The 14,823-nt window shown below is 35.3% G+C and overlaps 5 protein-coding genes across 5 annotated transcripts; 1 reads left to right on the top strand and 4 right to left on the bottom strand.

Annotated features, from left to right (window-relative positions):
• Positions 1-3,000: 3,000 nt before the first annotated feature.
• On the bottom strand, positions 3,001-4,488 carry PHYBLDRAFT_182502 (hypothetical protein; the record flags this gene model as incomplete). Its single annotated transcript, XM_018438632.1, has 6 exons — positions 3,001-3,252; positions 3,320-3,963; positions 4,058-4,156; positions 4,226-4,246; positions 4,317-4,386; positions 4,442-4,488. 6 exons carry the CDS (start codon positions 4,486-4,488, stop codon positions 3,219-3,221), a joined length of 915 nt encoding a protein of 304 aa, XP_018288197.1. The 3' UTR covers positions 3,001-3,218.
• Positions 4,489-6,390: 1,902 nt separating this feature from the next.
• PHYBLDRAFT_56685 (hypothetical protein) lies at positions 6,391-7,103 on the bottom strand (the record flags this gene model as incomplete). The annotated part of the gene is made up of 4 exons (XM_018440222.1): positions 6,391-6,554; positions 6,642-6,722; positions 6,790-6,892; positions 6,942-7,103. 4 exons carry the CDS (start codon positions 7,101-7,103, stop codon positions 6,391-6,393), a joined length of 510 nt encoding a protein of 169 aa, XP_018288196.1.
• Positions 7,104-8,300: 1,197 nt separating this feature from the next.
• Positions 8,301-8,842, bottom strand: PHYBLDRAFT_148711 (hypothetical protein; the record flags this gene model as incomplete). The annotated part of the gene is made up of 3 exons (XM_018432138.1): positions 8,301-8,373; positions 8,525-8,615; positions 8,698-8,842. 3 exons carry the CDS (start codon positions 8,840-8,842, stop codon positions 8,301-8,303), a joined length of 309 nt encoding a protein of 102 aa, XP_018288195.1.
• Positions 8,843-9,045: 203 nt separating this feature from the next.
• Positions 9,046-10,906, top strand: PHYBLDRAFT_15654 (hypothetical protein; the record flags this gene model as incomplete). Its single annotated transcript, XM_018433493.1, has 9 exons — positions 9,046-9,166; positions 9,238-9,334; positions 9,456-9,531; positions 9,599-9,705; positions 9,767-9,892; positions 9,966-10,026; positions 10,094-10,222; positions 10,297-10,632; positions 10,679-10,906. The coding sequence occupies 9 exons, from the start codon at positions 9,046-9,048 to the stop codon at positions 10,904-10,906; spliced, it is 1,281 nt and encodes a 426-aa protein (XP_018288194.1).
• Positions 10,907-11,349: 443 nt separating this feature from the next.
• Positions 11,350-12,306, bottom strand: PHYBLDRAFT_148709 (hypothetical protein; the record flags this gene model as incomplete). Its single annotated transcript, XM_018432136.1, has 2 exons — positions 11,350-11,974; positions 12,032-12,306. 2 exons carry the CDS (start codon positions 12,304-12,306, stop codon positions 11,350-11,352), a joined length of 900 nt encoding a protein of 299 aa, XP_018288193.1.
• Between the last annotated feature and the right edge of the window lie 2,517 nt (positions 12,307-14,823).

The raw sequence follows: 14,823 nt of genomic DNA, 5'->3' as shown, positions 1-14,823 counted from the left end.
TTTTTTTTTCCCCCCCCCCCCCCCCCCCCCCCCCCCACGCTTAACCCTGCGATCCCTGCTTTCTCCGTCTTTGGCCTAACTATCCTGGCTATTTGGGATCACCACTGGTCTTTCCACTTTAACTCTGTCCCTTTCCTTCCCTCTGCGGTGCTCCACACTGCACGCAAGTCAATTTCTCGTCTCTGCTCTGAACTAGAGCTGGACTCTCCATAACTCCTCCATTTTTTTTAAAAAACAAAAACAAAACAAAAACAAAAACAACCATAAAATTTAAAAGCCAAAAACATCATATAAGCTACAAAACCTTACAAACAAATATTTTAATTTTCTCTTTTCCTATTCAATCAGAGACCTTTAATAAAATCCTGAGCTTTTTTTTCCTGGCTCCATACAAAAAAAAATTTTGAACTTTTTTTTAAAAATAAAGGTGTGGACAGTCATAAATTAGTCTGATTGACTAAGTTTTGGATGAAGTTGTTTTACCCTTTTTTTGAACTTTTAGTCTGTCCACACCATTTACACCCTCTTTGGAGTTCCTATCCCTGCTGAAATCCGTTCCCAATTCGAGTGCCGTCAGTACCTAGTTACTTATTCTCGATTCTTTCATGCCATTTATTAGAGAACCCGTTGTCGAGTGAAAATTTAGAATTTTCACTCACTCTTGCTTTACGCGGCGATTGAAATTCCAATGAAAATATGTAAAATTTTACTGAGGGAGGCCATTTAGTGATGAAATGGAGTGAAAAATTGGGAGTTTTCTAGTTTTTCACTCCCTTTCATCACCAAGTTTTTATTAAGAATTAAGCTTGTTTTTCAACTTCAAATATAAACATAATATAGTCAAGGGTCGTCTCTATATATCTACTTAAGAGAATAAGTCTTGGAAAGCCAAGTTTATTAAGATGTATCTCTCGTATGTTTGTCACAGTACTTATGTTTTCATCAACTGTGGTTGAGTTTTTCTTTTTTTTTGACTGGGTTTCACTAATAATTCTTTTTTAGCAGTCTTTGAAAATATCACATCCCAACGGGTTCTCTATTTTTCTTATATATTTATTTCACCTGTATTCTTACCAGCTGTATTATCTATTTTTAGTCTTAGTCTTTCTAAAAGCCGTTTTCCCCCACAGGGGGTTTTTTACGTGCTCTCACTGTTTTTCTGACTATTCATCTTTGTCTCTGTCATGCGTGTTTCATACTTTTTCTTTATTTATCCTTCACTTTTTACATATTTTTTTATTCCCCCTCATATTTAGGGGGTTACTTTTTATTATTTTCATTTATTCTTCAGCTCTCATCAGGTAGCCAATATGCTAAAATGCGCAAGGCCTAGAAAAACCCAAAATAAAATATTTTCACCTGTCCACACCATTTTTTTTAAAAAAGTTCAAAATTAGTTCAAAATACATATTAAATAAAATAGTGCTTATAATCCCGTCTCTGTCATTAAGTGAGAACCTTTTATCGCATGTTTTTTTAGACCTATCATTATATGGCACATCCTCTCCATAAAAAAATGCTTCTCTTCTCAATCCTAGTGACAATGGAAGAAAACTAGCTGATTAGAGTCGATTAAAAAATTTGTCCTTTTTTTGCCCTTTTTGAACTTTTAGTCTATGCACACCAAATAATAGGGGGTTTCAACAGTCCTTTAAGCTTTTAAACTTAAGCTTTGAGTTTTAAAGCAGTAACCAATGATACGTAAGAGTTGCTAAGTGTTTTTGAGTACCCTAAATGCTTCTTTCAGTTCTATTAGACATTGTGATAATGGGACATAAGCTTAAAGTAGTGTTGAAAGAGACAGAAATATTTACATCAAGGATTTATTAAATTTCCATAAAAAAAAAATCAAATTTAAGCAAGGATGTATTAAAAGCTTAAAACTCTTGAACGATTTTGTTCGAGAGTTTTAATCTTTTTTTTAGTGATTATAGGTTCATTCCAGCCAATCATTTCTCAAATTTAAACTCAAAAGCTTAAGTTTAAAAGCTTGAATGACTGTTGAAATCCCCTAATAATAATAATTTCTCTCTGAAATGCAACTCCCATAGACACTCTCCACCATTCACACTTTTTGTGATGTGATTGGTTCTATTGCATACCGAAAGCTAAATGACTTCATTATTGTTAATCTAGAGAACAAAGAGAATCTCATTATACTCATGTTCTCTGTATTGTGCACAATCACCATTGCCATTAGCAATATATCTGCAAGCATTTGCTTTAATTCTTTACTTTTTATAATTCTATGATTCTACCAGTGCTTATTATTTTTATATTAAATTATATTACTAATCTAGTCTTTAGTAGTATGATATCTTTGGCATTTTTGAGTAATGTCTACTCTAATGTGATATATATCAATTTTACCTACAAGTGATTTTTTAGAGTCTAATAGTTGAAAATATATTCTAATTCAAGAGCACGGATGTAGTAAATATAGGTTGTATTGGGGAGTTATATTTGCGATATTTGGAAATTATGATTATACTGCAATTGCTTTTTTTAACTATGTTGGACTTTGTACTGGCTGCGATAAAGACTATTTGTATCAACCGAATTCAGGCTGGCCGACTTAAATTGCGCTCAATTGATCTCTTGTTATGCATGTCTTCGCTGGTATCTGTATATACCTTAATATATTCTTATGTAACTGATGATATGAAATAAATCATATTTTTCTCCCAAACCAGCTTCACGTAGTAATTGTTTTTTGTTTTGTTTTGCTGAATGGTATAATTCCCTTCTTTTTAAATGTAGTGAGCTTTACTGAGAAGAAAAAACCTTATTCTTTGAAAATTCCAATAGGAACTAAGATGAACAAATTACATAAAGCGACTTTAAGCTTTTATTTTATCACTTGATATATGTATTGCTTTAATGTTCATGCAATGCAGTCAAGTTGAGGTTGAAGAGAAAGACAAAAAAAAGAGCTTTTCAAGCGGTCAAGATATTTTGGGTAGATTTGTGGAGTACGATACTGGGACGTCAAACAAGAATGATGAGGAATAAGGAATGAATTTATATATATTACAAGTTATGCTTATACTCCCATATACACACACGCGCTGTTTACACATACATACATATACAATAGAGGTATTTCACCAAAATAGAAAAAGTAAAACAAAATGGGTAAAAACAGAGAGCATGATTTTATACAAATGTATGAGTGTGTATGTGTGTATGTGTAATATATCTTGTATAATGTCATTTTTCTAGTGAGAGAACATACGCATGGCTAATTCAAAGCTACAAATATAAATACAAGTAAAATGATCAATATAAAAGAAGCATATATCCAGGTTCGTCAACTTACCCCATAAATGTTGCCGCATTGGAAGGTGCTGCTCTCAACAGACAAACACCAATACCTCTAAAGAAGCCACCAAACCCTTCAACTGCCATTATCTTGCGAGCACAATCAAGAGCAGAGGAGTATTTGCGTGTGGCCTTATCAAAACCATCAGTCTGAAGTTTGGACTTGATTATATCAACGGGATACACAGTCATCCACATGGCGTAACCGGCGGCAGCACCGTACATGCATACTTCCCAGGCAGGCAATTCAGTTCTCTTGCGCTGAGTCTTTTCCATCGAACGCTTCACCAGCCATTCGTAAGCCAGGAAATAGGCACCATAACCCTGGAATTCTCTGAGAACAGTTATTGCCTGACCCTTGTAGATTCCAGCTAGACCATGAGCACTATAGATCTGCTTGATGCAGTCGACAGGACCCTTGTATCCATTGGGGCCAGTCTGGACCTGGAGCCGGGTACGGATGTGCTCAACAGGGCCAGATACAATTGAGTTGGCAACACCACTTGCGGCACCAGCCATATAAAACTGGGTGTTTGTCAAGGGATCGTTGTTTTTTCCGGCAAAGGTGCGTTTCATAGACTCAAGAACAACGAATTGGATCGATACGCAAGCACCAATACCAACCAGTGGGGTTGTTGTGCCCTGAACGAATCAAGAGCGGGTGTCAGAAGGTGTGAGAAAAAATATCCTAAAACAGTAATTTCTTGATGTGGTGCTGGAATATTATTCTCTTTACCTTGTAGAAGCCTCCAAGACCTTCGCGCTGTCTGATCTGACGTACACAGTCCATCATACCCGAGTAAACAGGATTAGTGGTAGATTGTGTTTGAAGACGCTTTATTATCATTTAAGAAAAAGTTTGTTAGTTTTTGAATGGTCGATTTGTGTTTAAAGATTTACTTACCACTTTGACGGTATCAAATGGCTTATAGGTATAAAAAGGAAATAATTGATATTAATATTCATGATCTCGACTACGGCTTTCTGTATCTTACCTGACCAACAAGAACCTGGACAATGCCTCCAACAGTACCACTGGCACAATCGATGATAGCCTGAGAAGAGCTGATAGATGATTTAGTCTTGTTGTTTCTCGGCAGAGAACACAAAATTAGTATACCCTGTCTTCTGGGAAGGTACATCAACAATAGTAGCCAGGTCAGACATTGCAATAGAGAAAGAAAGGGGGGGGGGGGGGAGAAAGAGAGGGAAGAAAAGGGGTTTGGTAAAAAGAATATTAAAAAAAAAAAAGAGTGTTTTAAGATAACGCTTATTTTCTAAAGCACGACTGCTTCCCAACCAAGCACCAGTAAAGCTCTGACACTAATTTTTTTATCTCTGGCTTCATTTGTTCTATCACCCAATAAAAAAAAATTGTGTGGAGAAATCTCATCTTGAGAATCTGTGTTGTTAAACTGGATTTTCCATCAAAAAATATGTTACACAAACACAGTCACTGATGTGACAGCCATAGCTACAGGATCTTTACTATCTTCAAAAAAAAATCTACTAAAGTCGCCATTTTTCTACCATATGTAATCCTGTTTCTGCATTGTGTCTTTATAAAAGCCACTACTAATAAGCTTTTGAAAAGAGCAATATCCTGAATATCTTAATTCTGTTGAAAAATACTAAAACAGAAGAAAAAATAGAGTGGGATGCCACAATATAGATAAATAAGAATAATATTCTAGTATGAGACATGATAAATTGAAGGTCTTTTTTTTGGTGATAAATATTTTCTGTGTATACATATAAGGAGAATATTGACTTAAATATCTGAACTTTTTAGAAGAAGATGAAAGGAAGATCAATGAGGTTTGATATTTCTAGAAAACAAACGAGGTTTTTCATTTCCGATATAATTGTAACCTTTTAAAAAATAGCGTTATTTGACATACAATTCTTTACCTTAGCTGTAAAGAAACTGTATTACATTAAAGAAAGAAAGGGATATATATATATATATATAAGCCTATTTAATTTTTATTTCATTATTTATTATTGTGGTTCAAAAATGAAGACATCCTTTTAATATTCTACTCTTGTCTCCCCCATTTTTTTTTATAGTTTACTCAGCACCACATCTTTGTGATTGACAAAAAGTATCTCTTATGTCCATACAGCACAAAATAATAGTAAGTTATTCTACTATATTATTCAAAAGATTCAATAGCTTACCAAAATAACATTTTTAGGACACCTATCAATACCTGATTTTCTTAAAAATAATCTTCTTATCAGTGGTGCTATTCTAACAGCTGTCCCTCTGTAGCTTGTTCGTAGACTTGTACTAGTCCGCCTTCATCTCACGCTATAATTCTCCAGAACATGTTCTCTTAGTCGTATAGTATTTCCAACTTGAATGACACTAGTGAGCCTCCCCGGAATTTCTCGACTGTATCGTAATTGGGAAAGGGTGTAGAGGAAGTTCAAGGCAGCAAAAACATTTTGAAAGTAGTCTCTTGTAGCGTCGTCTTTTTTTTTAGTAGTCGCTATATAGTACATGTCTTTCTGAGAAGTAAGAATATTTGCCCATAGTTTAGAAGTGATAACCTTGATAACTATCAAGTGTAAGTATATCCATATTTTTTTAATGCTTCGGTACTTTGTTGAAAAGAAAAAGAAGAAAAACCACTTTATAAAACAGAAAATAATATTGCGTTAAAGAAGTATAATTCATATTTATTAATTTGTTTGATGTCGAGGGTTTATTTAAGTCCTAGTTTGAAATATAGGTAATCTATAGGCTCTATTTGGCTCTTTATCCAACTGCAATCTGATGAATAGTCCAATATACAACCTTCACTTAAAATGACCCTGAATGAAAAGCAACTTTTTTCTTTAAAAAAATAAATAAATATCAGTTCCAAGATGCCAAACTAAGTTCAAAGCATCCTAAATTTAATGAGATCAGCATGTGATTAAAGAAGTTGCTAGGGTTTGTCAAAGCTTACTAATTTCTTTAATTACTTGCAACCTTTCTCCCAATTCTAGAATTACCTTTGAGAATACTCTTCAAATTACCCTCAAAATCGACATTCTCTCCCATAGTGTTGGTTTCAATGCTTATTTCGTGGAATTGAGTACACCACATTTTTTACATGTCCGCAATTTTTTACTTGTTGCAAATCGCTCGATAATTGGCTTTAGCTGTGATCCAAGGTCAACACAATGGAAGCTTTCTTCGTATAATATATCTTTGCATCCCTCACAGTACCAACGCAGACTGTCTTTTTTTTTAAAAGAAAATAATGTAAACAGGAGATGAGCTATATTTCTTATTCACCTGTTTCTGACATCCATTTATTATAAATTACCTGTGTGATGCGGAAGGCGAACTCGTTCAATAACAAGTCCAATGGTGTCTTGGTAGCGGACAGGGTTGTGGGGTACTTTGGCTAGAATATTAACAATATGGATGATAGATGTTTAAATCGCCGGAAGGATTATTATAAGGTATCTTACGAGGCAGGAGAAACATGTCACCCTCATTTAAGCAAATGTCCTTAAAGACACCATCATCGACGACCTTTATAGTCATGCTTCCTTTGACCTGGTAGAACCATTCCTGACTCATATACTGCTTTAGAATGTGTATTAATAATACTAAGTATTACCTCTGTTTCATTGATATGATAATCGGTACGTTTATTTGGACCACCGACTACCATGATAATTGTATCCTTTCCCTTGAACAACAAAAAGTTGTTGACAGGTGGTTGAAGGTAATCAGAATGTTCTTCGACCCACTTTTTGAAGTTGATAGGAGGCAAAAGCATGACTTATTTTTGCTATTAAAAATGAACAAGAGAAAGAAAGAGGGAAAATGATGAGGAGATTAAGAAGATAGGAGGTCAAATTTACGTGACACTATCCAACATATATATATATATATTGAAATCAGTTCGGGTCAATACAGATATGACAGGTAGGTCCTAAGCCTCTTATTGTCAGAAACTACTTTTGGTGAAAAGTTCATACGAAAACCATTCAAACAACGCAAACTCTTTATAGTATATTAAGGGATAGATACTTTATCATAGTCAATCATTCTTGATACGCATCTCGAAGAGACTTAAATATTTAGGCTAATTCGATAATTTCAAATAAAAATCAAGTCCTTTACTGGATTATGAGGGAATACCAAGTGCTTATTTATATACATATTCAATAACATATTTTATGAGAGCACAGACTATTTTTGGAAAAAAAACTAGTTTTAGTTTTTTGAAGTATTTTTATTTATTAGATGTGTGGTCGCACTTGTCGCGTGGCTATAAAACAACGCCCCAGTACAGAGAAGAAGGAGAAAGGAAGGAAATTGGTGACAGTACAACAATGTCTATAATTACTATCTGAAACTCTCGCTAAAATATCGCTCAGAAATACTGAACTCCTTGGTAATCACTGCGACGAATGCAATAAATTTAGGGGTTTAATGTGGAGTTGAAAAATATTTGTAGAGTTGAAAAAAAAATATAGGTAAAATAATCTAATTTAAATTGTCCATGAGAAAGTCAATTAATCAGAAAACTGGTTTCAGTAAATAGTAAAAGAATGAAGGTAATTTGGCTACAGACACTGTAAGAGGCGACTATAGTTTGAGGATTAATAAGACATAAAAGTAAATAAATATCAGCTCATGCGGGCATCATTCAGTACGCCAAGGGTAAGGATGGCGAAAGGACATTTTCTAAGGACACAATATCGAACCTTAATCACTAAGCTGACTATGTGTGGATACTTGGATTTAAGTCTTAAGAAAATGTAAGCTTTTTGCAAAGGAAGTGAGAGTGTAATGAGGTAGCGAAAATGAGAGCTAGCTCAAAAAGAAAGAAAATATTATTTGGATAAGTTGCATCCAACTGGAAAGGTAACAATTATATGAAATCTCAAACTATGTCTAATTAATTAATGGAATCTTTCATCCTCATTTATGCTCATTCATACAGAAATATGTTTTCTATACACATATTCTACTTTGCCAATTCAGCGCGCTTGGCCATCAGTTTTTCCAATTTGAGTTTATCGAGTTCTTCACGAGAAGTACTGCATATATAACACAGACACAGACACACAATATATATATATATCAGTTCCTTTTATTCAATTTCTTTAATTATCTTTCCCCCCTTTTTCTTCTTCTTTTAATAAATAAATATATATATATTTGTGCTCTTCTTTCCCCCCAGAAACTTACCGTCCTTTGAGGCAATTATTCATTGTCTTGAGCTTATCTCTGCATGTCCACATTACTGTCACATTATGCTCCTTACTACATTGAACGAATTCTACAAAGACAATTGTCATTATTATTTCTTGTCTTTGCAATTCTGTCTATTGTACTTTTAAATATTTTGAGTACATGTTTACCTTTCATGGAATCCTGACAATATTCAATTGCTGCCTTCTTCATTGCTTTGTTGCAGGCTTCTTCCTCTGCACGTGTAAGAGCATGCAATTCATTGCTACGGTCCCCCATGGGGTTGGCCTTACTTTCTTGGACAGTCTTTCCCATTACTAAAACACAATAACAAGAGTTAAAAAAGAGGGTGAGTGACTTGTTTTGAAAGGATGAAATATCCACAAAATAAAATATAAGTATTATAGACGCGCACATACTTGATTATTATTATTATTTTAATATTAGTACAAAAAGTTATTATTACTACTGTATATAATAGTAAAAAAAAATACACAAAGAGCGAGGATAACCAAATAATGCCCAAAAGCAAATTGTTGTTTGTGCTCATTGATGGTGTTGGAGATGTGGCCGTGCCCGAACTAAATCACAAAACACCACTTCAAACAGCACACATTCCATGGATGGACAAACTAGCCTGTAAGAAGCAAGACAATTGAAGAATGAAGAATAGATTCACAATGGAAATCTGACTAACTCTGTTATTGAAGCTAGTGGTCTGAATGGATTGATGGACTCTGTAGAGCCTGGGTTGGCATGTGGATCGGATACTGCACATATGTCTCTATTGGGATACAATCCACGGCAGTAAGTGTCTTAAAGCATATACCCTAAAATAAACAACAATATCCAATTCGAGTATCTACCAACGATCTGGTTATAAATAATCTCACATGGGTTCTTTTAATAATAATAATAATAAATAAAGATACTATCGTGGGAGAGGTGCATTCGAGACAATGGGTGCCGGTCTTGATATGATCCCAGGAGACATTGCTTTTAAAGTAAGTGCACACATAAACACATTTGATCCTTGGATTTTTGCACTGTTTGTTCTTATGCTGTCGGCAGTCGAATTTTGCATACATAGACAAAGCTACAGGTATTGTCCTGTCTAGAAGAGCTGATCGTCATTTTGAAGGACTGGGCCCTACTCTTTGTGCAGCCTTGGATGGGATGTAAGATATAGCCAATATATATATTGATAAATGTGTACTGAGCCAAAAAAAAAACTTTCAGTATATTGCCTTCATTTCCTAATCACACTGTTGCTGTAAAGTATGCTACTGAACATCGATGCGGTGTGCGAGTAAGAGGGCCAAATCTGACAGATGAAATCACAGGCACAGATCCTCTCAAAGACAAGTAAAGTGACAAGTCTCAAGATGGTACAGTTGAGATATGCTTAATATCTAATATTATCCATATATTTCTTTAGTTTGCCATTGGTACTATGTGAACCTACTACTAATTCACCAGATGCCAAGATGACCAGCAAAGTACGAAAACATATGCATTATTGTACAATAAGACTAATCCATGGTTAAAACTCTTGCTCTAAACCAGTTGATTAACGAACTTTCGAATGAATTCTACAACGTCCTCAGTAAACATCCTATTAATTCAGATCGAAAGAAAGCTGGAAAGAACCCTGCAAACTGTGTTCTCTTACGCGGATGTGGAAGTTGTATTAATGTAACTAATCTTAGATGCAAATATAAAAAAAACTGACTTTAAGTATTACCATATATACTCAATTTTGGCTATAGATTCCAAGTATTTATGCTCTGCATGGTCTCAAGAGTTTCTTGATCGCTCCTACATGTATTATCGCTGGGTTAGGAATGACGGCTGGTATGGATATTTTGTCTGTACATGGTGCCACTGGCGACTACCACACCGACTTTGATGCCAAGGCAGATGCAGCTTTTAAAGCACTAACTGGGCCAGTGTATGATTTTGGGTTTCTTCACATCAAGGCTGTAGATGATGCTGGTCATGATCGTAATGTGTCTCTCAAGGTCAGCTTTTTGGAGAAGATAGACGAGATGATCGGTTCTTTGGTGACTCGATTAAGCGAGGTTGAGATGGCCAATGATGAAAAGGTATGTGCGTATATTTGAAAGACATTTTTATTTATATTCTTTATAGTACACTATCATTGTGACAAGTGATCATTCTACACCAGTACTTTATGGTGATCACAGCTGTGAACCAGTACCATTCTGTATATGTAGTGTAGAAGACTGTGTGCGCGGACAACAAAGTGACCTGACTATTGAATTTAACGAGACCGAGGCTGCCAAAGGTAGTCTAGGACGATTTTGTGGAGACCAGGTCATGAAGATTGCAAAGAGCTACATGGCTATTAATAAATAGATTATTATTATTCAAATGCTTTGGATATACGCGGTCTTGAATGAATGAGTATTCTTCTTTTTTTTTATTATTGTTATTAAGAGAATATATGAATGCAATAAGACTTCTAAAAAAAATTGAATTTGAAAGAGTGGCATGTGTAAGCGGGCAATTTGGACATGTAACAATGAAATGGAAAATGTATGCTTAGTGTGAAGAAAAGTAATTGTTCTTAAAGTGAAAATTAAAACATGTGTATGAAGATGAAAGTGATTATTTTCTCTTGAAAATATAATGAAAGTGAAAGTATGGTAATGTAAAGAAAAATGATAGAGAATGAAAGTGAAGAAGAAGAAGAAAAGGGTAGAAGAGGTGTATGATAATGCAACGAAATAAAAAGAAATAGAGAAATAGGTATTTTTGTGTATCATGTATGTGGGTGGGTGGGGTGTCTCGTTTCTCTTTTACCAATGTGAGAGGGTAGATTGGGCGTTATATCCGGAACGTTCGGATCTGAGTACAGAGCTGCATAGAAGACGGGGATCAATACATGTCTGACTAGGTGTATAGTTTACATGGCTATTGATTACAGAGCCTTCGGAAAAGTAATCCATTGAAGGCGAATAATATCCTGTCGATTCATGAGCCTGGGGTGTAGATACCGAAGAAACATAGCTTGTGGTGGAGTCAGAGAGCACAATTGACGATATTCCGTCAGAATACGGCGAATAAGGCATGCCGTAAAATCGAGGAGAGCACGAGGAATTACAGGGTGCGTTATAGTTATGCGATAATTGAGAAGATTGCCAAAGAGATGTGTTAGAATATACAACAGGTGGAGAGACTTGCTGTACAATGAAGACGGGATTATAGCCTCTGTTTCCCTGTTTTACATCTCTAATTTCTTCTAGAGGGATATTGTCCACAGTTGTATCGAAATTTTCAAGGTTGGTGCGGTCTTCAAAGAGACGTTCCATGATCCGGTTGTTTTTGGCGATCTTGGAAGTGAACTGATCCTTGGGGCGCATAGTGTATTTACGTGTCACCCGGTTGGGTCTCTTTTGGGGAGTGTACTTGTAGTTTGGATACCTAGATTTGCAAGGTTTAAATAAGTCAAGAGCACATTTATTGGCATGTTATATTTACATTTTGGCGTGTTCAACCTTGGCTTGGACGGCTTGTTCTCTAAAGGGTGCCTTCTCTTCTTCGGTTGCTTCTTTCCACCATTTAGCAATGATCTTGGAAATGTCCCGATGGTTTGCACCGGGACAACGAGCGACGATCTCACTTTGTTTTGCAAGACGGTAAGCCAAGAAGCAGTTCATCGGGCGAGGAATCTTGATAGGCTGATTAGGATTTGTGTTTGACTTTGTCTTGGAAGACGATCTGGAGGAAGACTTGGTTTTCTTTTGGATTTGCATTTTTGGTTTTAGCTTTGGTGTTTGTGTTGGTTGTGGTAAGATAGTGTGAGATGATGATGATTATTATTTTGAATCAAGGATGTTGTGTAGGTATTTATACTCCAGTTGTATGATATCTTTATAGCCAAGGAGTTGGGGCCATAGTTGCCAAATACTGTAAATTAAGCCATCTGTTTGTGTTAAATCACAATAAACAAGCATAATATTAAACGAATTTGATAGTTCGGTAAATCACCCAAAGGGAATTTGCGCTCGTTGTGCGAGCATTTGCCAATATACACACATGGAACAAGCTCAGCTCATCTCTGAAACCTATATAAAAAAGGTCAAACTCCGAACTAGAGTAAATGAGTGAGCGAAGATCTACTTTTCACTCACGGTCCCTTTTTACTTCCCCTGTTTATCCTCCCCTCATTTTCACTATTTGTAGGTAGTATATATATATATATATATATATGTGTGTGTGTGTGTGTGTGTTTTTTCTTTTTAATTTTATTAATATTTTTATTACACGATTCTTTGTGCAACCTGCTTTTTTTGTTTCTTTACGGCTTCCTTTTGACGTTTCTTGAGCACCAGCCCAACCTCGCTTCGTGCAGTTCTCCATTTGATGAGATGCTCTTTTCTGCATAAATAAATAAGTAAATACAATAAAATTACCAGTTTAATATTAATATTAATATTAAATTGATATTCCTTTTGAATAAAGTAAGACTTAGTCTCGGTCTTACCTGTCTTCTTGTTGCTGGAATAAGCCGTGTGTATCGTATGTCAGACAGCTCCTAATAAAGTTCATATATGTGTCATTTAAAATTCAAAATTTTGCCACGTTCGTTTACTTTTTCATTAATCCAGGGTCGTCCATGTGGAAAAAGAAGAACAGACCAAGACCAACGGGCGCCTAAGTTAATTTTATCCCATTAGGCAATATTCAGAAATAATATCTTTCTAATCTAAAAATAAAGTAAAACAGAGTAGAAAGAGGTACTTGCATTCTTGTTCTTTAGCACCAAATGAGACTCGTCAAGTTCTCTTTCCTCATCCTCGTCCTCTTCCACTTCTTCCTCACTTTCTTGTCCAAACATCTTGAAAGGTTCAGCTACAAGCAAATTTACAATAATCGTTCTTAATGTATAATATACATATTTTTGGGAAATTAAAGAACTAAAAATACCTTGTGCACTGAATAGAGGCTTTAAATTAACATTGACTTCAAAGTGCTTCTCTTTCGAGACAACTGGCATGGCACTCTGGGGTCTCCTTACATGATCTATTGTTAGGTGCAAGTCATTTATCGGTTAGCCAATCGTAACATCACGTTAATATAACGATGCCCTGAATAAAATAGTCAAAATTAAACAAACCTTCGTCATAGTCTTCAACTTGATCTTTGTCATCCTCATCCTCCGAATCATCGTCGTCATCATCATCCTCGTTTTTTTTTCTAATATCATCTTCTTTGTCTTCTATTTTAGGCTTGACAATATACTCTTCAGCATCCTCTGCATCGGGATCGAATCGAGCACTGTTGGACCATTGGCTGACTTGTTTCCTAGAGTGCAAAAATAAAAATAAAAAATAAGAAATGTACACATTTGATAGAAGTCTTGATTTTTTACATACTGTTTCACAACACCCTGTTCACCAAACATGGACTTTAGGATATCGAGAGCTTGATCTTTTTCCTCGGTAAGCTCCTTTGTAATTCCATCCCCTTCTTCTTTCTCCGCGTCAACATCGTCAATAAAGTCTTCTCCAAGCTTGAATCTCTCATCTCCCTTGAATTTACTCTGGAGAGCCAGTCTCTGTTGTCCATTGGCGCCCTCCAATACAGGATTGATATTGATTTCTAAGTATAATGAAATAAAAGATTAATATTTTTTGGAGCTATCACACCCTTTTATACACTACGATATATGCTTATTTCTATCTTTCTTTATTTACCCATTTCTTCGTCAGAGTCGTCGGAATCAAACATCCACTTGGAGTCTTTTGCCTCAACCTTTTCCACAACAGTCTTAACAGGTACATGCTCGCTTTCTTCGGTATCACTCTCAAAGCTAACATGCTGCGTACGCTTTGTCTCTTCCATCTCAGTAAACGATCGCTTCATCATTTCGTTACGTGCCTTTTGTTCTTCTTCTTTTCTTTCTAAAGCAGCCAAACGTTTTGCATTGTCTTTTTCATGCTACAGAGATAAAAATTAAAAGTAGATTTATATAAATTAAATTAAATTAAATTAAATTAAATTAAATTAAATTAAATTCATCAATTTACTGCTTATTTCTTAATATACTGTTTACATACCTTGGCTGCCAACTTATCTTCGGTCGACATCACTACATCATCATCTTTAATTTCATTATCATCATCATCATCATCATTCTTTTCGTCGTCTGAAACGTGTTGTGTTAATTGAGTATCAAATCGGTCATCTTCATCTTCATAATCTTCATAACGTGTCGGTAATTCGCGCAACGATTTCATACGGCCACCAATATTATACAATTTTGTCAA

Source organism: Phycomyces blakesleeanus (genome assembly GCF_001638985.1).
Source record: "Phycomyces blakesleeanus NRRL 1555(-) unplaced genomic scaffold PHYBLscaffold_19, whole genome shotgun sequence".
Taxonomy (NCBI): domain Eukaryota; kingdom Fungi; phylum Mucoromycota; class Mucoromycetes; order Mucorales; family Phycomycetaceae; genus Phycomyces; species Phycomyces blakesleeanus.
This window is presented reverse-complemented; position numbering and strand designations above follow the sequence as displayed.